Source organism: Sarcophilus harrisii, chromosome 3 (assembly GCF_902635505.1).
Source record: "Sarcophilus harrisii chromosome 3, mSarHar1.11, whole genome shotgun sequence".
Lineage (NCBI taxonomy): Eukaryota > Metazoa > Chordata > Mammalia > Dasyuromorphia > Dasyuridae > Sarcophilus > Sarcophilus harrisii.
The window spans coordinates 67,719,307-67,741,992 of NC_045428.1; the positions used below are offsets into that span (position 1 = coordinate 67,719,307).

The 22,686-nt window shown below is 34.5% G+C and overlaps 1 protein-coding gene across 3 annotated transcripts in view; it reads left to right on the forward strand.

The window, feature by feature from the left end:
- The window catches only part of BARD1 (BRCA1 associated RING domain 1), a 126,038-nt gene that overhangs the window by 39,977 nt on the left and 63,375 nt on the right, over positions 1-22,686 (forward strand). For all 3 annotated transcript variants that reach the window (XM_031958099.1, XM_031958098.1, XM_031958101.1), the window contains exon 4: positions 1,911-2,947. In XM_031958099.1, coding sequence (XP_031813959.1) covers positions 1,911-2,947 — 1,037 coding nt within the window. The remainder of the gene's footprint in view (positions 1-1,910; positions 2,948-22,686) is intronic.

The following is a 22,686-nucleotide window of genomic DNA, read 5'->3' on the forward strand; positions in this document are numbered from 1 at the left end:
ATAGTAAATACTTTCATTATCCCTTCTTACAGATGAGAAAATTGAGACAGATAAGTTAAGTGACCTGCCAAGGGTCACACACTTTATGAGTATCTCAGGTTAAATTTAAATTCAGGGATTCAAAACTCATTTTCCAGTGCTATATCTGTTTTGTCACCTCACAGTCTCTTAGGTCTCTTAAGTAACTTGTCAGAAATCACACAGGTAGTAAACACCCTTTTCTTCCATATCACATCAGGAGATTGTTTGTTAAAATGTTCATTTAAAAAGTTAATTTGTAATCCATTCATTCATCTGTAGAACCATTGTGGTGTATGGGGAAGAAAGTCTTCCTGATGTCTGTTTCTTTGGGTCTGGCTTGAAATCTGACCTCTCTCATTGAGTGAGTTAACTTGTCTGGGTCTCAGTTTCCCTCTCTGTAAAGTGAAAGGGTTTGATTAGATGGTCTCTTGAACTTCTGCCAGCTTTTGATTCTATTTGCAGAGTGTTAAGAGATGGAGGAAGGAACTTTGGAAATGTAGTCATCTTCATTTGCCATCACAAAAATGATCAGCACCAGAGAGAGAGAATTGATTTAATTGTAACAGGTCTTGGCAGAAAAATGATTTATCATTGTGGTTGATAATGATCATTAATTTATACTGTTTTCTCTTCCCCTTCCCCCCCCACCCCTGTATTTTTTTTTTTTTTTTTTTTTTGCCTTTTCTTGTACTTTATTTCTTGAATAACAACCTCTTATCAGTCCATCCTCTTCCCTTCATCCTAATGTCATCTCAGCAGGAACTTTGTGGTAGTGGGTTGAGAAAGATTCTTAAAGTTTTTTCCCATCTAGGAATTTTCTATCCCCCCGCCCCTCTTTTTTCCCTTCCATCATTCTGTGTTTTTGTTAGTTGTTTTTTAAAGAAGGCTTGAAGGGAGAAACAAGAAAGATGATTTGTAAAATGATGCTTACATTGAGAACTGTCTTTCCTTTTAAGTTTTAAGTTTGCTGTCTGATTTTTATTTTTAGTTCAAGTGGAAAAGGACCAGAGAAGCCATACAGCCCACTTGTTCACCTTTCTCTCCAGGAGTAGAGAATAGCAATGGGAGACAGTCAGAGATGGAAGGAGGGTTAGTGAGAGACTACTGAGTGACTTGAAGTTATGATTAATTCTCCTCCATAGCACCAGCTTAGGGCTGGTAACCTGTTACCCCTTTAATTTGCTCCTGCTCTGTTCTGTCAGGATTATATAATAACAGTGAGGCATCACTATTGGCTTCAAATTGCTATTTTAGGAAAAGTAAAATAGATTGTATGGGGAAAATTTTGCAGGCAAAATATTGAAAAAGGTGTGTAGGGAGAAAATATAGGCAATTAAGTATTAGGTCATTAGGCTGAATTTGCGAAAATTCAATTATTATTGTCTTCCTAAAGTGTTTCCCTGAAAGTGATAATATTTCTTAATGTGATTGTTCAATCTGACTACTTGTTGTCTTAAATTTTTTTGGGGGGAAGGGGACTACCCATCAGAAAAGAAACATCTAAATCACAGATCCCAGTTATTACTCTTCCTCATAATAATTGCCACTAGTTTTGCCTACTTAATCTAATTTGTAGTGAAACTTTTGATTGTTAAAAAATCTAGAATATCTAACATTCTTAATATATGCTTGTTGATTGATTCTCTCTGCTGTTAAAGTATTTAATATATATTAAATTGAATCTCACAGTAGACTATTAGGGAAGTAACTTCCCAAATTAAAAAAAAAAATGACAAGATGAATAGATGGAGAAGCAAGTAGGACTATTTACTGGAACCATGTCCTTTAGAAGAATCAGAAATGTATGTCATTCATTGTGACCTGCCTCTTGCAGTAGATTTTTTTTCTTCACAATTTATATATTTTCTTTTTCCTCTTCTTTCTTTCAGATCTGGAAGAAAGTACATCAGGGACTAGAACCTCACCAGATGAAGGTGAAAATGATAAGAAATTCATAAAAATGTGGTTCAGCCCTCGTAGTAAGAAAGTCAGATATGTCCTAAATAAAACTTCAGTTCAGACTCAGCCACAGCCAGTTGAGGATGAGCAGGTTTATCAAGCCTTTGAATTTACTTCCTCATCTCTTGAGCAAGATTCTCCCCAGAAGCCTAAAAAAGTTTCCAGAAAATCCAGAAAAAAGCAGAAAAAGAGGAGTTTAGCTGAAATTAATCAAGAATGGAATTTGGAGGATGAAAATCAAAAAGAAGTTCAAGAATTTGATCAAAGTATCAGTGAGAAACTCAAAGAAAAGTCCGTCTCATTCTGTTTCCAGCCCTCTGTTCTTGAGACCCCAGACCTAAATGGTGGTGGTATAGATTTACTGAGTTATGTCTCCATGACAGAGGCCAGTCCTGCTGAAAAGGCAGATGAGGTCTGTCCATCATCTACCCCGCAGGTAGATTCTGTAGAAACCGAGAGAGAGAGCGAGATAGCATCATCTTTCGGGGATTCTCTCGGTGAGAATAGTTTTGTACCAGAGACGCTGCTATCATTGAACAATGGTAGAACAACTGAGAGGCAACCTTCTGACTCCTTTATGGTCCCTCTTTCTAAAAGACCTAGAAGAAGAAGCCAGCAGAGAGCCAGAAGAACATCAGTCAATCAAGATATCCTCACAGAGTTGTTGTTGCCATCTAAAGAAAATGCTGCATCTCCCAAATCCAAATGTGTGGTCGATGATCCATCATTAAAAGCAAGGAACAGTGATGTATTAAATGACTCTATTAGCTTTTCCCCCTCAAAATCTTCTAGTACTCCATCATCATCCATAATGAATAGCCCTTCTCAATCGTGGATCGTAGCTAGTCCTTCTGCCATGAAGCTGTCTCCCACCAGCCCTTCTACTGGGAAGCTATCTCCCACTAGCCCTGTCATCATCAAGAGAAATCATAGAGGAGAGACTCCACTCCACATTGCTTCTATTAAGGTAAGCTTGCTATTATGAACATCAATTTAGAATAAAAATTTAAAAAAATATATTACTTTTGGAACATAAATAATACCTCTGGAATAATGGCAAATATGGTGACTATGAAGTTTCTTGATTTCTTAGAAATATAGGAGCAAAATTTATTTTTTTCTTCATTCACACATATACACACACATAAATATATTTGCATTTCATATGTAGATACACACATGAATATGTATATATGTATGTATATGTATTAAAACATATAAAATAGGTTTAACTTTTTAAAAAATTGTCTTTTGTTTTTGTGTCAATCTGATTTCTCTTTTTCCTCCTTCACTTAAAACAAAAAATAATACCTCAGAATAATGGTAAATACGATGATTATCAAGTTTCTTGATTTCTTAGTAATGTAGAAACAAAATTTATTTTTTCTCATATTCACATATATACACACATATATGTATTATATACATATAGATACATATATGTGTATATATGTATTAAAGCATATAAAATAGGCTTAAATTTTTAAAAATTGTCTTTTGCTATTGTGCCAATTTGATTTCTCCTTTTCCTCCTACACTTGAAACAAACAAAAAAAATATTCAAGTAAATCCAAGTGACACAATGACTTTATCTGACCAGGTATGCTGCTTGCCATATCTGTATCTTCCACATCTTTTATTTTATCTCTTTCTCTCCCTTTTTTGGGGGGGAGGGGGAGAGAAGGCTGTTATGTACAGTACTTTTGTTTTATAGTGATGTTGTTCAATTGTTTCAATTGTATCAAATTCTTTATGACCCCATTTAAGGTTTTCTTGGCAAAAATACTGGAATGGTTTGCCATTTCTTTCTCCAGCTTATTTTACAGATAAGGAAATTGAGGCAAATAAAGTTAAATGATCACCTACAGTCACATAGCTAATAAATATTTGAACTCAGAACTTTCTGACTCCTGGCCTGGCTCTCTATCCATTGTGCCATCTAGCTGTCCCCTTGTGCTATGTTACCTCAAGTTATGTATTGTATAATGGTATTTAATCATAGGAGTAGTGGAAAAATCTAGTGCAATCTCACAACCCTGCATTTTTTTTTAGGATCATTTGTGGAGATAAAAGGCAAAGGATTGGGAAATTTACTGGCCACTGGGTAAGGGAGGACTAAAGAGAGACAGAGAGACAGAGACAGAGAGAGAGAGAGAGAGAGAGAGAGAGAGAGAGAGAGAGAGAATGAGTGTGTGTATGTGTATATATACACACACATATATAATATACACACATACATGTTTATACATGCATATATACGTGTGTGTGTGTGTGTATCAACAGGCATTTATTATGTGCTTATTCTGTGCCAGACACTGTGCTAAGCATTCAGGTTAGAAAGTAAAAGTTAAATCTCAGTCCTCAAGAACCTGATGTTCTAATTGGGGAAACGACATATGTTGAAATCAGTACATGCATAATAAAACCAGGATAGATGGAAGGTAGTCTTGGAGGGGGGAGAAGCTGTGGGTGTCCATTGACTTACTATTTCAGTCTGTGATACAACACACAGTGAGATTGGACTTCTGCAGATGCCATTTAGGTTCCTCCAACCTTTCACTGGGCATTGCTAGAGCATGCCCTGTAGGAGAGAACAGGTAGCAGTCATATTTTGCATGCCCTTTGTGAGGTGGTGCTCAGAGGGAGCAGGAACTCCTCTATATGAAATTATTCCCAAGCCCTTGCAATTCATATTTTTAATTCCATCAATTGAATAACTGCTCATACTGTTTTTTTTTAATCATCTTTAAAAATATATATTAATTACTATTGCAGTATGGTCCTTAATATGCTAGTATGTATTATAATAATTTTCCTCTCAGAAGATTGATTTCACTAGTGAAGCAAAGAGCATTGTTATTTAGTAATTAGTCATGGAAGGGATAGCAACATACTATATATAGTTAGATGATTTGAAGGTTGCTTATTAAAAAAAAAAATTAAAAATGAGCTTTTAAATTGGAGTTTTAAAATTGTCCCACTGGAGCTTTCAGTAGAGTGGCAGGTTTAGCATTTTTCTTAGCAAAAGTTAGTTTCCTTAAACATTAACTTATCTAATCTCACTCCCAGAAGTTCTTTTGTCCTTTATTTCAAAGGAGGGGAATCATGACATTAGGGAGATGGTGCAGTGAAATGCAAGTGAATTGTATTTAAATGAGTGAGGGCTGTGCAAAGTCTCTGAAGACATTTGAGTCCAGCGGCAAGATATAGATCAAGATGACTGGAGATGGCTCTACATGCAGTGGGAGATTTTGTTTGGTTTTTTTAAGCTAAGGTCTTCAGTAGGTCTCAGTTTGACTGAAGCAAAGCCCAATCAGTGATTAGGTTGGGTAAGAAAAGAGACAAAGAATGAAATAAAATTCAATCTGGGAGGGGAAAACCTTTAGGATTTCTGGCCCAAACAGAAATAATTGCTGTTTACCTGGAGGCTCAAACCATGATCAGTTGAGGCTTGGTACCCATTGATGGGCAGTTCTTGAGAACCAGATTGATTAGGGTTTTAAGGCATGGTCCTTTATTTTTTTTTTCCAAGTCTAATATTTATTTATTTTTTTAATTTAATAGCCTTTTATTTACAGGTTATATGCATGGGTAACTTTACAGCATTAACAATTGCTAAACCTCTTGTTCCAATTTTTCACCTCTTACCCCCCCTCCCCCCCAGATGGCAGGATGACCAGTAGATGTTAAATATATTAAAATATAAATTAGATACACAATAAGTATACATGACCAAACTGTATTTTGCTGTACAAAAAGAATCAGACTCTGAAATATTGTACAATTAGCTTGTGAAGGAAATAAAAAATGCAGGTGGGCATAAATATAGGGATTGGGAGTTCAATGTAATGGTTTTTAGTCATCTCCTAGAGTTCTTTCTCTGGGCGTAGCTGGTTCAGTTCATTACTGCTCCATTGGAAATGATTTGGTTGATCTCATTGCTTGGGGATGGCCTGGTCCATCAGAACTGGTCATCATATACTATTGTTGTTGAAGTACATAATGATCTCCTGGTCCTGCTCATTTCACTCAGCATCAGTTCATGTAAGTCTCTCCAGGCCTTTCTGAAATCATCCTGTTGGTCATTTCTTACAGAATAATAATATTCCATAATATTCATATACCACAATTTATTCAGCCATTCTCCAACTGATGGGCATCCACTCAGTTTCCAGTTTCTAGTCACTACAAAGAGGGCTGCCACAAACATTCGTGCACATACAGGTCCCTTTCCCTTCTTTTATAATCTCTTTGGGATATAAAGCCAGTAGTAACACTGCTGGATCAAAGGGTATGCACAGTTTGATAACTTTTTGAGCATAGTTCCAAACTACTCTCCAGAATGGTTGGATTCGTTCACAACTCCACCAACAATGCATCAATGTCTCAGTTTTCCCGCATCCCCTCCAACAATCATCATTATTTTTTCCTGTCATCTTAGCCAATCTGACAGGTGTGTAGTGGTATCTTAGAGTTGTCTTAATTTAAGGCATGGTCCTTTAGACAATTTAGTAAACCTTAAGATATGTTGCAAGGTTTGTTACTCTCTCTCTCTCCTTCCTCCCATTACATTCTTTTGGAGACAGTACCCACAGATAAGAATACCTTATCTGAATTGGGGGGTTAGGGTTAGGATTAGGTGGGTGGAGGGGAGAAAGAGAGAAAGTACTCTCTAGATATTAAAGGTTTGTACTGTATATCCCCATTTTTGGAGCTGCAGAGGAATTTTAAATCCTTAGATCTGCTCTAAAGGTAGAATTATTGAGGATATAGGAGAGAGAGAGAGAGAAAGAAAATATGAGAATATTTCAACTATGTAAAAGCAATCTATGGATTATGGCATATATGCAATTTTCACCTTAAAAAATATATGTGCATGGATTGCACAGAAGCCTCAAATGTCAGAAAGTCTAATGACCCAAAATGTCGTCAATGTGTTCATGAAAAGTTGTGTGGGTAGAATGTCTGTAAATCAAATTTTATTCTTACTGCAGTGAGGAATATTAGTTCTTAAAGTTAAAGGAACCCTGCAGAGAATTCATTTTCCCCAAAGAAATTTTGTATTTGTGAATGAGCTTGCCTCTGATTTACATAGCGATAATAGGTCACATTGATATTGAGGTCTCTTAATTATCAGATGAGGTAAGTTTGTGTTTGTACATCAGATTTGCTTCACTTGAAGGACACATGTGATACTTTTCTTAGCTATCTCTTTGTGACTCCATTTTGGGTTTTCTTGGCAAAGATACTGAGCAGTTTGCTATTTTCTTCTCCAGTTCATTTTACAGATGAGGAAACTGAGGCAAACGGTGAAGTGCCTTGCCTGAAAATAAGTGTTTGAATTCAGTAAGATGAGTCTTCTTGACTTGACAAGCATCTCAGTGCTTGAAAATGTGTTATTATTTAAATAGTTTCCCATTTCCTTTCCTGACTCTTTTGGTGGATGGTTAATGTTTTTTGTTAAAAAGTGGGATCTCTTGGTATTTATTCAATATGATTCAAATTTATTCAGTATGATTCATTCTTATTGCCCTCACCAGCAATTGTTTTAATGCATGGCTAATACCTGGTACTCTATCCACTTGACCATCTAGGTGCCTCTTTAAGGGGCAGAGGTCACCAAAATAAATCATTATCTGCTTGCTAACCTAGCATTATGACCTTCTGAAGCCCTAAGACAAAGAATAGAAATTTGGTAATGGGCCATTGTCTCAATGGCCTCTTGGAGGAAGATTCATCCTGGCTTAGATAGATTTAGTGAATGGAACTCTCATCGTCACTATGACAATGTGATGTTAGTGGAAACTATTCAAAAATGTCTTAAAAACTCCTAAATTTAAAAAAAAATTTTGAAATTAAGACACCAGTTCCAAATCTTTCGAGACCATTTTTGCTTTTGGCTTGTTGATTCCCATCTGTGAAATGTAAAGCATATTGGGATTTATTTCATGCCCTGAAATATACATTACAAGCAGTTCAGTGCTTGAAAACGTGTTATATTTAAATGGTTTCCCGTTTTCTTTTTTTGACTCTTTTGGTGGATGGTTAATATTTTTTGTTAAAAAGTGGGATCCCTTGGAGTTTATTCAATCTAATTCATTCTTCTTATTGCCTTGGACAGCAATTGTTTTAATGCACGGCTAGTCAAGTCCTTGGCACATGAACATCTCACTTGCAGGCAGGGCTGGAGACTTTATGAATGTAGACAGTTGAGAAGTTGCTGCTGAACTAGCTGCCACAGAGTAGCGGTGTTTCTGCTGGAGATGGATGGGCGTGCGCTTTTGTACTGCAGGACTCAGTCAAGCGCTCTCCCTAAAACGGAGCCCACGGTCCTGGAAATCCAGCAGACTCTCCTGTTAGAAGCTGACCATTTAGGACCTCTCTGAACGAGCAGCAGCCGCGATTTCTTTTACTTGCTTCCCTAATGAAGTTAATTCTTGGTAATTAGTGTCTGAACACCTGAATTTTTGGCACTGTTCCTTTTTGGAACCTGGCCGACTGTGTGCAGAGCATGAAGTATAGTTGCAGCTGTTAACATGCAGATAATTAATACAGATTTTGTACGCAAAGGGCAGCAGACTGTGGTTATAGTCAAATTGATTCCTTGACTTTGGTCTTTCATTTATTGCAAACATTATGAAGATCCAGCACAATCTAGATCAGTAATAAAGTGGTTTTATTTTTTATTTGTTACTTTTAAAAATATATATATTTTTGTTACATTTTAAGTTCCAAATGGTCTCCTTCCTTCTTCCCCCAAAGTATGGTAGAGAAGCTATCATTTGATCCAGCTGTACACCTCTCCAGAAGAAAAATCCCTTCTAAAACAAGCCCAGTGAGAGATCATCTAGATCCCAGCTTCTTAAACTGTCGCTTGAGACCCCTGAAAGTGGGGATTATGAAATTATTATTTATTATCAGTAAATGTTTGATTTATATACTTATTTTATACACTTGTATATCCAGAGTCAAGTAAAACCTTCTTGGACAAAAAGGGGTTCACGAGTGGAAAAAATTTAAGAAGTCCTGGTCTAGACCAGTGGTTCTCAAACTTTTGTTCTCCGTGTCCCTTTATACTATTTATAAATTATGAGGAGTTGTCCAAAGAGTTTTGTTTATGTGAGTTATATCTGATAGATATTTATCATCTTAGAAATAGAAATAAAAACTAATTTTGAATTTGTTTTGTTTTCAGAGACTTCCAGCATTCTCTAGATTTCTATTTATACTTCTATTTATCAATAGAAATACTTCTACTTATCAATTCTTACTGTGGAGGTAGATAATATCTTCCTCCATAGATCCTGTGTAGTTAATTTGAGTATTTAATAATGTTCAAGAATAGGTTGTTTACAATTATTCTTCAAACAATATTGCTGTTACTATATACAGTGTTCTCTTGGTTCTGTTCATTTCACTCTTCATTATGTTTTTCTAAAATCAACTAGCTCATTGTTTTTTAGAACACAGTAGAATTACAATTAGAATTTAAAAGCCTATCTGATGAATGCAGATTCCTTTGAATGTAGATAACGATGTGAATCTGTTGAGAAAATTTTCTGAGGTCAAGACTCCATTAATTAGGTATTTTTGTAATTTCTTAACAACTCACTATTTTCCATTTTTTTTGCTTTTCTGATCTGGCATGTAGGGTGCATGATGTTAGGTAGATCCAGGGTTCAGAAACCTTCAGTGACCTCTATGCTCTACTAAATAAAATTCAAATTACTTAATTTATTCAAGCTACCTTCAACTCAATTTAGAAAGCATTTATTAAGCATCTATAGTATATAATATACCATTTTGACCCTTCTGTCACTACTCATCCTTCTAACCAAACTATGTCCCCTAAACATTACTTATACCTTTCCCACCGTCCTGCTTTGTCTATGCCTAAATTACTTTACTTCTCTCTATGGGTTTTGAGATTCTTTTTGTTCAACACCTAGCACAGGGCTTTGCACACACAGGCATTTAATAAATTCTTGTTGAATCAGATTTTATTCCAAGCCCAGGACAAATGTAGCCTCTTCCATGAAGCCTTTCTTTACTCCTCTCAATTCCAAGTGATCTCTTGCTCTTTTGAACTCTTACCAAACTGTATTTCTTTTCAGCATTCTCAGTTGTTTCATATATTAGATCTATGTATATCTGTCTTCTTCCAAAATTGAAAAATCACAAGGGCAGAGACTGCCTTGTTTACTCTCATCTAACACACTGACTGTCCTTTCTATAGCATATTCTTAATGTTTGTTGAATGAATGGATAGATGGATTCCCTTGGTGGCCATAGAGCAGAAGGCTAGTGTTGAAACAAAAAGTTTTTTATTTTTTATATTTCAGTTTTAGGACCAAGGATCTCCTCACTTATAATTTCCATTTAGGGGAAATAAGAATTCCGCGGAAGTTATGGCACCCTGCCTCTTCATACAAACTAATGCAGATTTCCAAATTCTGGGGTTTCATTGGGAGCATAAGCCTGCCAAAAGTCAATCTCCAAAGGATTTCTTAATCACAGCTTCTCAAGAGTTGGAAGGGAACTCAGTAGCCAGCTGGGCCAACCCATGGTTAAAGGGTATACATAAAGTAGGAAAATCAAAGTGAGGTCAGATGCTGGCTTAAATACTTACTAGCTGTGTAACTCTGGGCTAACCTTTGTAGTTTTCATTTTCATTCATCTGAAAAAATTATCATAAAAATGGTACCTTCCATCACAAGCCAGCATTTGACCTCACTTTGATATTCCTACTATATGTGTAATCCTCTATCCATGGGCCACCTAGCTGGCTTCTTATTCCTGGATATTGAGTCATTTATTTTTTGATTAAGAAAAATCAATAATTTCCATAATTTCTCATTGAAAAAGAAAGGAAAACATACCCTTGTAACAGATATGTATACTTAGGGAAAACAAATTTCTTCTATGTGCCTTCAGTGTAAGATTGTTACTTTTCTTGGGTACCATATCACTGTGTGGACTCATTGAGTTCAATCAATCAATCAGTCAATACTTATTAAGCTCCCTATTGTAAGCCAGGAACTGTACGAAGGACTAGGAATATAAAAAGAGACAAAGGAAGCCTGACCTGAAGTTTCATGTTTAGGGTTTTCTTGGTAGAGATATTAGAGTAGTTTGCCATTTCTTTCTCCAGTTCATTTTTACAGATAAGGAACTGAAGCAAACAGGATTAAGTAAAGGTCACAGCTAGTAAGTGTCTCAGGCTTGATTTGAACTCATTTTTATTGATTCTGTCTGTGATATTCTATATACTCCTGGGTTTTGCCAATTGACAAGTTTTATTTCTACCTAATAGAAGCTCAGAACTTTTTGGATGCTTGACAACCATGCCTTTAATAGTGTATATTAGAATGTATAATTTAATAATATATATTTATTTAATATATTAATAATATATTTTAATGATATATTAAATATTACATTTTAATATGCATTTTTTATGTAATAAATATTAGAATTTTTCCAGGATTAGAAGATCCCTTGGGAGTTTTCAGCCGCCATTTTTTTCCTTTCTTTATGAAAATCAGGATAAAGTTTTTGACCTGTGATATGCATCTCTCCTGTTCCCTAAATATGCTTTACTTGAAATTCCTTGACTCAAACAAGTTAAAATATTTGATTTAACTTCCTATACACAGTGTATGTTTGTTGTCTGATCATGTTATCATAGGTTGATAGCATTTGTAATCCTTTACTTCTGGTTTCTCCTTCATTTTCTCTTCTCATTATAAATTCATTCACCGATCTGTGTTTTTTCTCCCATTATTAATGGTATAGAGCTGTAGATGGATGTTCATTTCTCTTAGCTCTTATGGAAGCAGATTACTTCTTACTAAGGTGAAAAGAAGTCATCTTCATTAGCATTGTTCTCCAAGAAATAGAAAAAAATCTCAAATGAACAAATTACTGCAAGAAGCTCTGTTGAGCTCTTTTCTCCCTTCCATTGACACGTACAAGATTGCTTCATCCACATTTTGTCAGGTTGTCGGTTTAATACAGTTTTGCCAAAATTATAATAATGCATCTTAATTCTCTGGCATTTAATTATTTTTTAATAAAAAGTATTATTTTGATTACTTGGCAGTTTCTAATACAATACATTTAAGAAAAGCTAATTGACTTCTACTGTAGTCTTTTAAACTACTAATTGGCAATATTATCAGACATTAATGGTAAGTGTGTTATTTTTACAAATCATTTTGAATTGAACCACAGAGGTTTTTTTCTTCTTCAAGTTTAATAGAAGTAATTTCAAGAAGACATTTGGGAAAGTTTCTTTGGCAGTTGATGACTTTAGCACTAACTATTAAAAAAAGGTGAAGAAAAGAATATAGCTTTTTTTCCCCACAGCAAGAACTCTTTTTCTTACTTATCTTGATTCTCCGCCTTTGGCAGGCCCTTTGCAAACTGGAAAATTGACTGCCTATTGGTCATAGCTGGTGGTATGCATTCCCTAATGGAGTAGTATTGGGATAGTCTGTACGTGGCTCTTTTCCTCTACTTTGTTTATAGAATCATACATTCAAAGCTAGAAGAGACCTTGAAACCATTGAAACCAAATCAATTCACAGATGAGGAAATTGAGCCACATGGAACTCAAGCCACCAGTCCATCATTGCAGTAGTTGATGAGTATCAATTTATTCAAAATAGAAGGGATATACTCAGTCATTATATTTGGATTTGTGACATGGATTTTTGTGGATAATGGAGCCAGAAGCTTATTATACTATCCTATTTAAAGTAAACATAATTTACTTTACTGGAGATTTTTATACCAGAGTTATAATGCATATTATACTAGAGTTATAATGTACTTTCCATCCCTTTTATTTTCCTCCCACCTTTAAAAAAAAAAAAAGGAAAAAGAAATAATGAAAACTCTCTTGTAACAAATAGGTTCAGGGGAATTGACTCTCGATCTCACGCTGTATTCTTTGTTGAGCTGGAAGTTATGTGTTGGAAACCTACTGGCTGATATGAGATCATTGGTGCATGAAGTTGTATGACCCTTTTTCTAAGCTTGGAGTAAAGGAAGGAAGTTCCTTTTAAAGTAAAAGGAAGTTACCTTAAAGGGATCCTGTTACTTTTTTCCCACTGGGTAGGCAGCACCCCTTAAAGCTAGAGAAAAGTTACTTAGGGTACCCAAATATTCCAGGAGTGCATCTAGAGGAAATTATATCCCCATAATAGAACACAGGGTTGGAATATTCTTATACCATGGCATGACTACTAAAGGGGGATAAGGACAGATACTTCTAAATCTCTCAATAGCATCCCTTACTTTATTAAGCTTGAACCTGGTCATTTTGAGATATTCATCTGCTTTGTGTTAGGGAAGGCAGCGTACCACACTGCATCAATTGAATACAGAGTTTTTAAGCTCTTACTTATATGGCAGGCACTGTGCTGGCCACTGGATTTATTATAAATACAAGAGAGAGTCTGTATTGTCCCATAAGGAATGTATATTCTATAACCATAAATCTATTTTTATTTGCCAGAGTAAGACAGAATTATGGATATCAGGCAGCTCCAATGGGTTTATGTTTCTACCTTTATAAATACTTTTTTATCAGTGTAACTAATTTGAATTTTCTTCTGTTGAGTTTGGAGCCCAAATGTTTGGTCCCATGAATTTAAGTTTTGAGAAATAACATTTAATTTATTTCTTCTCAGAGTATGGAATTTTGGGGAGCATATTTATTATGGTGATCTTAGGTCATAGGGAGAATTAGTCTGTAATGCAGGTTCCCTTAGAACCTACCTCAGTTCTTGGAACATAATGTGAAATTTAGCAAATAGATTTATTGATTGTTTGATAACAGGTATTCAAGATTGTATGCTAATTTGATTGAGTAAGGAAGCTACCTATTTTTTCAAACTTTGTTTAGACCTTTGCCTGCCTTAAATTCTGTAGGAAATCTACATAATCAGGACTGTCAACTGTTGTGGCCTAAATCCCATATGGAATTATCATCGTAACTTTTTAAAAAATATATGATTTTAAAAAATAAGTGAACTATGGTGACATACACATGAAGACCTGAAAATGTGGATTGCACATAAAACCATGAATCCATTGTAAACAGTTTTATTCCTTTAAATATACATTAAATTTAATGTAGCCCTTACTTGGGCTACATTGTCTTACTTGGCTCTTCTTTGGTCTCTTCTGTCTACCTTTTTAAATTTTTTTTTGATGTTCTCCTCCCTCAACACGGGAATTTTCCCCCTTTCCCCTTTTTTTAAAGGGGTAGTCAAGCAAAATACATTTGTATTGAAGTAGTTGTCAGGAGATGTATTTCTCTTTTTAATCAACAATGAGAGCTATACTGTGTCATCAGTTTTTTGGAGTCATGATTGATCATAACCTTGATCAGAGTTCTTAAGTTGCTCTAAGTTGTTTATCTTTATATTGTTGTGGTCATTATAGGAAAAAGTTCTCCTGGTTCTGTTTACTTCATTCTACCTCATTTCATATAAGTCTTCTCTAGGTTCTTTTAATTCTATCCCTTTTGTTAATTCTTATAGTGCACTCTATTCCATTATGTATTTTATATATATTATATGCATATAATTATTATATGCTATATATCATGTTATATATACACATAATATACATGTCATATAATATATCTATATCTATTATATATGCATATCTCAATTGATGGACATTACCTTGATATTCCCATTTTTTGCTGGGCTCCATATTTTTTTCCCAGGGGACAGTGGGCTTGCTTTGAGACCTATATTGATTGGTTCATTAAATATCCAGCTTTTGGGGTATTAACATGTTTTCCCAACAAAGCATTCTATCCTGAGTGATCTGCAGAATGGACCTTATATTTTGCTGAGAAATACAACACATGCAAACAAATAAATATGACATAGATCAGGGAGTCACAAATGGACTGATTCCTAAAAGCTTGAGACCCAGTCTTTTGTTTCTATTTTCAAGGCTTTTTATATGCATCTGTTACTTTTTGTAAGGATTTATATTTTTTCATTTGAATGATGACTTTTCTGTTAGAGAAATTTCAAATAATATTTCCCCCCGCATATATACAAGGAAATCTAACATTCCTTAATTTCCAAATATTGCATTGCTCTAAAAATGTAAAATTAAAAGGACTTTGCAGGACCATGTTGAACTTGAATACCTACAAATGGTTAGTTGAGGATTGAGGACTCCAAACAGAATGAATATTTCTTATCCAAAACCAAGATGTGTAGAGATTGGATTGGGGTATCATTTGATAATGATCCCCTTATCAGTATAGTGAGTTATCACAAAGTTCAGAGAAAGAAAAGGTCTCAGTTATAAGGGGGCATAGCTCAAAATATTAAAAAAATTTTAGTGGAAAAAGAAAACCCGGTGTACATAATCATTCTTGTTATGTCAAAGAATTGTTTTTGGATGGAAGTAATGGATACATCATTGTCCCTTGAAGTATTTCTGGGATGTCCAGTAGGTCCTTTCCAAAGACAGCTTATGTGATTTTTGTTTTTTTTTTCATATCTTTAGTACTTAGCAGAGTGCCTGGATTATAGTAGGCATTTAATTAATACTTAATGATTGACTGATTTAGAAGAGGGAGTCAATAAATTTGATATAACCTGTTGATACTATTATTATCAAAACAATTTATTATGGAACTAGGAACATGCACTGTGTTTTTCCCCCCACGTTATCACTCTGATCTTGACACAATTATTTTAGCTCCTGTTAGGTATTTTTCTTCCTTCAGAGGAAAATCTTTTCTGTATCTGTGAATTTGTGTTCTTAGTACAGTTTTAAGTGGCCCCAAAACTGAAAATCAAAATTGAGTGGAGGGAAGAGATGGAATGAACTTGAATTTCACCTCTAATTTTTTCCTGGAATTTCTTAGAGAACATCCTACATAAATAGAATCTTAGTGTGGAAGGACTCCTGTTTTGAGGGCCCTGCTTTTTTCACTTTAAAAGTGTCCACAGTAGCAATCACTGGTTGCTACTCTTAACTGGATGATAATTAAAAATTATTGAATTGCCCTTGTTGCATTTCAAATTTTTTAAAAAATGTGTGGGCTTATCTATTTATTTATTTTTGAGCCTATATTTTAAAAACATTCATACTGCCCCAGACCACAGAGGGCTGGTGAACTCTAGTCCTGTTTTTTACTTGCATATCAACTTCTCACTTCTTTTCTACTTTGTAATAAACTACGTCTATCTCCTAGGAATTGAGCTATTCTTAAGAGAAAGAGATGTATGTATGTATGTATGTATGTATGTGTGTATGTGTGTGTGTATGTTCTAATATAATAAAGTGTAAAATTGTAAATGCCTGAATAAATCCTGGCATCTGGTTTCTTTGGACAGAAACCAAAGTTGTAATTTCACTTGCATAGGGGACCCCTGGATATGAAAACTCCCTCTATTTTTTTTTTTTTTTTTTTTGGAATCACTATTTTCAGCTACTTAGACTATTGAGAAATTAAGTGACTTATCCATAGTTGCACAGCCAGTAAGGACAAGACTGAAAGCCAGGTTTTCTTGGTTCTGAAGCCACCTCTCCTACCACTTATCTAAAACAAAGTTTACTGCCCTGCCAAATTCCAAAGTATGGCCAAAAACATTAATTAGGAAATGTTTGATGACATGAATAAAAATATAATTTATTGTTCTTGTTATTCTTGTTATTGTCTTCAGTTGTGTCCAACTCTTTCTGATCTCATTTAGGATTTTCTTAGCAAAAATACAGGAGTGGTTTGCCCTTTCTTCAAAAAAATATATCATACAAGTCAACAAGCCACTGAAATTGTTTTGTTTTGAATTTGACAGCAATTTTGCAAAATGTATAGCGCTCTACATTGTATATTTTATTTTTACTACTGTGTCATCAATGAAAGATCACTTCAGAACCATGTAAGAATAGAACTGCTCTGTTTAGCAGATAATTTAGCTTATTCTGGATAAGTAGAGTCATTAATTCTGCCCTTCCTCATACTACTTATTCCTTTGAGTCCAGGTTGTCATTCTGAATATGAAAATGCAATTATTACCAAAGAGATTTGTGAAAAAGTTGATTGATCATAGAGGTAGTATGCAGGACTCATCTCATTAAAAAAGCGATTCATAATGTTAATTGGGTCTGGAGTTCTATTCAAAGTTCATCATTAAAGAGAACTTGTAGAAAATTGTGGTCTGACGTTTTGTTTCCAGAAATTTTGTTGTTGGATGACAGGAAACAATGTGCATGGGCTACAATAAAACATTTTAGCACAAATTGGTGGACTAGAATAATAGATTACATTTATATGGCAAAGTACTTTATAAATACTCTTGAGCTTTACCACAGTTCTGTGAGGGCAGGTATTATATAGAGGGGAGAGTGGGACAGGCTTCAGGTATTTTGCGTGACATCTTGAAATACTTCGCCATCTCTTCTGGCTGATTATTTTAGTAGTTGAAAGTCTTCAAAGACTATTAAAGGAGAAATAAAATATTACAGACTGTATGAGGACATAGTAAAGTAGATAGACTTCTCTTTTGTTGGAATAGCTAGCTATTTGTTGTTCTTAGATGAGAGACACCTGCAGTTTTTGTCCAAGTGGACTTCTTTCGAAATTGTAAAAGTATTTGGTTACCTCCTTTTGGTTCCTGTCCTTGAACTGGGAATGTTTCCTCATTTTGACAATAAACTTTGTAGTTGCATGGTACATATTCCCTCCAGAAGCTACCCTTCCCCATTTTCTCTTAGCTGAGTTCTCCTTTCTCAGCCCCTACCTCTCTGGTGAAATGCTTTATTTTTCTAAGCTAATTTGCTGCAGAATACTACTGATTGTCTGAACTTTAAGTGGGCCCCCAAAATCATAAAAACCAAATTTGTACCTTAGGAAATCGAAGCTTTGATCAGCAAGCAGTCTTGCTTACCATGCTGATGAGTTTCTTTGCTTTCATATGACCCACTGTCATTACAGCTCCATTATTGGGTATAACTCTTGTAACAGATCCCAAATTACCTCATTCAAGAGAATTTGATAATTACCATCCTTGTTTACTGATGAAGATACTGGAGGACTTAGAAATGTTTCCAACTCCAGGTCAGGAACCACTGACAGCAGGATGTGTAAGCAGAGTGGCTTGGGAAATGTATGGTGCAAAGGATAATGATTTCTTTGTATTCCTGTTGCTTAGCACAGTGCCTGGTACATGAAAGGCCCTTAATAAATAAATGTTTATTGACTGACTGAAATAATAGAAGTTTAATAAAACAATCAGTAATGATCAATATAGAACCCTGTTATTTAGAATTAGATCCTGTGTTTCTCCTTGTGCCTTTGTGGACAAGTCAGTCTTTGGGCATTAATGTTGTCATTTGTAAAATCAGGTTGATAATTTTTAAGGGACTTTTGCCTTTCAACTGTGATCCTGTGACCTTCCATGGTAGTGTATTACATTATGGAATAGCTTATAATGTTAGATTTTTCTTTATATCCTATCACAAATGTGTCTTTGTGAAACTGATGAACAGATTCCTGCTCTCTGCCCTATGATGGTGCTAAACAGAAGTCCAATCTCTCTCCTATATTGGATACTTGAAGACAAGTGTCATGTTCCCTCTTGAATCTCCTCTTCTCTAGAATAAATAGTACCGGCCCCATTCTTTCAGTAGATTGTCATTAAGGCCTCTCATTAATGCAGTAGCTTCAAGAATCAATATAGTTTCAAAGAACCTGCCTTCTTGAGAAATAAGTAGAATTTGTTGTTGACAATATGTGTGTGTGTGTGTGTACATATACATATATGTACACACACACACATATATATATATATAAATAGTTAATATTTGATCAGCAGATACCTTTTCCAGGATTTTTTGAAAGTTAAAAATGACACTACCATTTAGCAAAGACATATTGCAAATGTGGACAAAATATGTCCTTTGAAGGATTAGACTTAATGTTGAATTGGGTAGCCTTTTTCTTTTTTTAATTTTTGACTTCAAAGACAGTTAAAATTTCCTAAATGTAAGTGTTTTCCGAGATGATTATTTTCAGCTATGCTCTAACAACACCTCAATTATTATTTTAAGTTGTGAAGAGTCTAAAGTATGTGTATATGCTGAACCATAACATAGTGCTTGTTACTCAGTAAATAGCCTGCCAGTAAGGAAAGTAATATAAAGAAATCAGAAGCAGGAAAAGTTAATTTATTTCCTAGAAAAGTCACATCAGTTAGAGCTTATCCAGTTACTGTGACACCTTTTGTCATTATCATAATCTTATTTATGTCCTTGGCATTACATCTACATAAGAGAGAAAATCTGGGAAACCGTAAAATATGGAGAGGCAAAAAAAAAGATTGCATTTAATAAACTGTGCAGTTTAATCTGATGTATATTTGGAAAAGGTAAAGGACTACAGTGTTAGTAGGAGACATCTGTGATAATGTAAAAAGAAATCAAAGAAAATCACCAGCCAAACTTAAAATACCTTAAGGACATTTTCTCTAATGCAAATTGTAATTCTAATCCTATGTGACAAAAACAAACTCCTCTTTCTTCCATTTAAGGTAGTAAGGTACAGTGAAAGGATTTCAAAAACCTTTCATTGCCCTATTGAAAGTATCTTCTTGAACAGCAACTACATGGAATTAGAATAGAGAGAATTCTTGTGCAAGTGTTAGATGGATTATGTGTTAATTTTATTTATTTATTTTTATATAGCTTTTTATTTACAAATATATTATGCATAGGTAATTTTTCAGCATCGACAGTTGCAAAACCTTTTGTTCCAACTTTTCCCTTCCTTCACCCTACCCCTTCCCCCAGATGGCAGGTTGACCAATATATGTTAAATATGTTAAAGTATAAGTTAAATACAATGTATGTATACATGTCCAAACAGTTATTTTGCTGTATAAGAAGAGTCAGACTTTGAAGTAGTGTACAATTAGCCTGTGAAGGAAATCATAAATGCAGGCGGACAAAAATAGAAGGATTGGGAATTCTATGTAGTGGTTCATAGTCATCTTCCAGAGTTCTTTCCCTGGGTGTAGCTGGTTCAGTTCATTACTGCTCTATTGGAACTGATTTGGTTCATCTCATTGTTGAAGAGGGCTACATCCATCAGAATTGATCATATGTAGTATTGTTGTTGAAGTAAATAATGATCTTCTGGTCCTGCTCATTTCACTCAGCATTACTTCATGTAAGTCTCTCCAGACCTTTCTGAAATCATCCTGCTGGTCATTTGTTACGGAACAATAATATTCCATAATATTCATATACCACAATTTATTCAGCCATTCTCCAACTGATGGGCATCCACTCAGTTTCCAGTTTCTGGCCGCTACAAAGAGGGCTGCCATGAACATTCTTGCACATACAGGTCCCTTTCCCTTCTTTAAGATGTCTTTGGGATATAAGCACAGTAGAAACTATGTGTTAATTTTGTTTGACTTTCTACCGAAAGTGAAAACTAAGAGGATGAATGTATATTTGTCTTTTTTTGTTGTATGTAGGATTGAGTATGGAGTCAGAAATTTGTGATAATCCTGACTTCAAAAGATCACATGGAATGGGAAGAGCCTTAGATCAGAAGTTAGAACATTTAGGTTCAAATTCTGCCTCAGTTATTATTAGTTATATATCCTTGGAGGGGTCCAAGAGGATGAATGAACCCATTTCCTCATCTGAAAAATAGACATAGATATAATTGTACTTCCTGTCTTTCAAAGTAATACTAAGGTACCGTTTTTAAAAAGGAGTACTTCATTATCTTGGTATCTTGGGATAGCATTCATTGAGTTCCTTCTCTTTCTCTTATGAGAGGAAGACCAACTTGTATCTGGAACATAAAATGGTCATTTGATGGTAAAAGAAATAGAAATATGACAAACTCAATGAAAATTATTGCAAACTTTTTCATGTTTTTCATACTTATTGAGATTCTTGGCCTTTTTTCTTTAATAAATTGTGCGTGTTTTATGCCTCATCCCCTAAATTTCTATTTAAGAGACCGTCTTAACACTTTTACAGTTTTTGAGCAGCCAAACTTTTCTTTTTTTTTTTTTTTTTGTCTTAGCAAACTTGTAAGCTACATCTGACTTCCTCTTCCTTTTATCTTTTTCCTACTATCATCTTTATATAGATATAAATGTAAAATATATGTCAAATAATTTGAGGTGATGAAGGCACAGATATAAAAAGGGCAATCTTGACTCATTTTTGAAAACTCTACAGACTCCATGCTTCATCTTCATTTTCCTCATCAAAAAAATGGGGATAATTATAGCATTATTCCTTTACAGGATTTGTGAAGATTAAATGGGATAATATTTATTAAGTGCTTTATAGATCTTAAAACATTGTATAAATTTTAGTTATCTTTATCATCATCATTACTCAGCAGTGTACCAATTGGTTCTTTCAGGGACTTAGTTCTTTAATTATGGGCCTTTTTCTCGTAGACATTAGAAGTAGACTTTCAACATGCTTTGCTTCAGATTTTTCCCTTTTTCTCCTCCCAGAATACAATTTCAGACCTTTATTATTTCCACACTTTTCCGAAGTACCTTCATGATTTCTTTATTTATTTTCACCTTGTTTCTTTATTCTTTTTCCCCCATTTCCACAGATGTTGGAAATAGTGTCTGAAGTACAGACACTGAAAACTTCAAATTCATATGTTCTTGGAAACATAAAATACGAGAGAATTTCCAAGCTATCATTAATTTTTTTTTTTTTTTTAAGATTCTAATTTAGGGGAAATTGAAGTCCAATATTGCTGTTCACTTGTTTCCAATCTTGTTTGGCTTTTTGGAATTTTCTTGGAGAAAATCTTGGAGTTGTTTGCCATTTCCTTATTCAGCTCATTTTATAGATAAGGAAAGTCATTTGTTAACAAAATGACTTGACTAAGATCACATAGCTAGTAAATATCTGAGGACAGATTTGAACTAACATTTCCCTGACTCCAGGCCTGTGGCTCTATCAGCTACCATCTAGTTGCTCAGAGTCCAATATATGTTAATACATTTACATATTTAAAGTAATTTTTTTAAATTTAGAAATACAGACTATGTTATGATTTGGCTTGCACTTAAATATATGTAATCTGTAAAAATTTTTTTATGAAAACTTGTGTCATATTGGAAAAGATAAAGTTATCAATCAGCATTAGTGTAAAAGATATGAAAATTATGTTTTAAGGCACTGGTATTTTCCCCTTTTAATTTCTACTCTTTAATCTCTCCTTTTCTAATGACTCATTCTCTGTTGCCTACCAACAAATTAGAATTGTGATCCCTTCTTAAAAATATATATTCACTTGACTCTTAGCATCCTTATATAATGATTTTCCCTTTCATGGCCAGATTGAAAATTGTTCTCCAAATTGCTTTCACTGAAGTTACCAATGCTAACAGAATGTAATCCACCTTCTCCTCCCTTCCAACTTATGATTTGTGTATGAAATTTCTACTTTTCTTCAACAGGAGATCTCCTACCTAGGAAAAAAAAGAAGCTAAAGGCAAACCTGAATAAATTTCTATTCTTTTAAATACATTTTAGATTTTTGGAGCATTTTTCCTAATGTTCCATTTCTAATATTAACTTTTGGAGCTGTCATTATCAACAGTGTCTGCTTTTTTTTTACCTAATTTTTATTGCATTTATATATTCTGAGAAGCTTTGAACTTC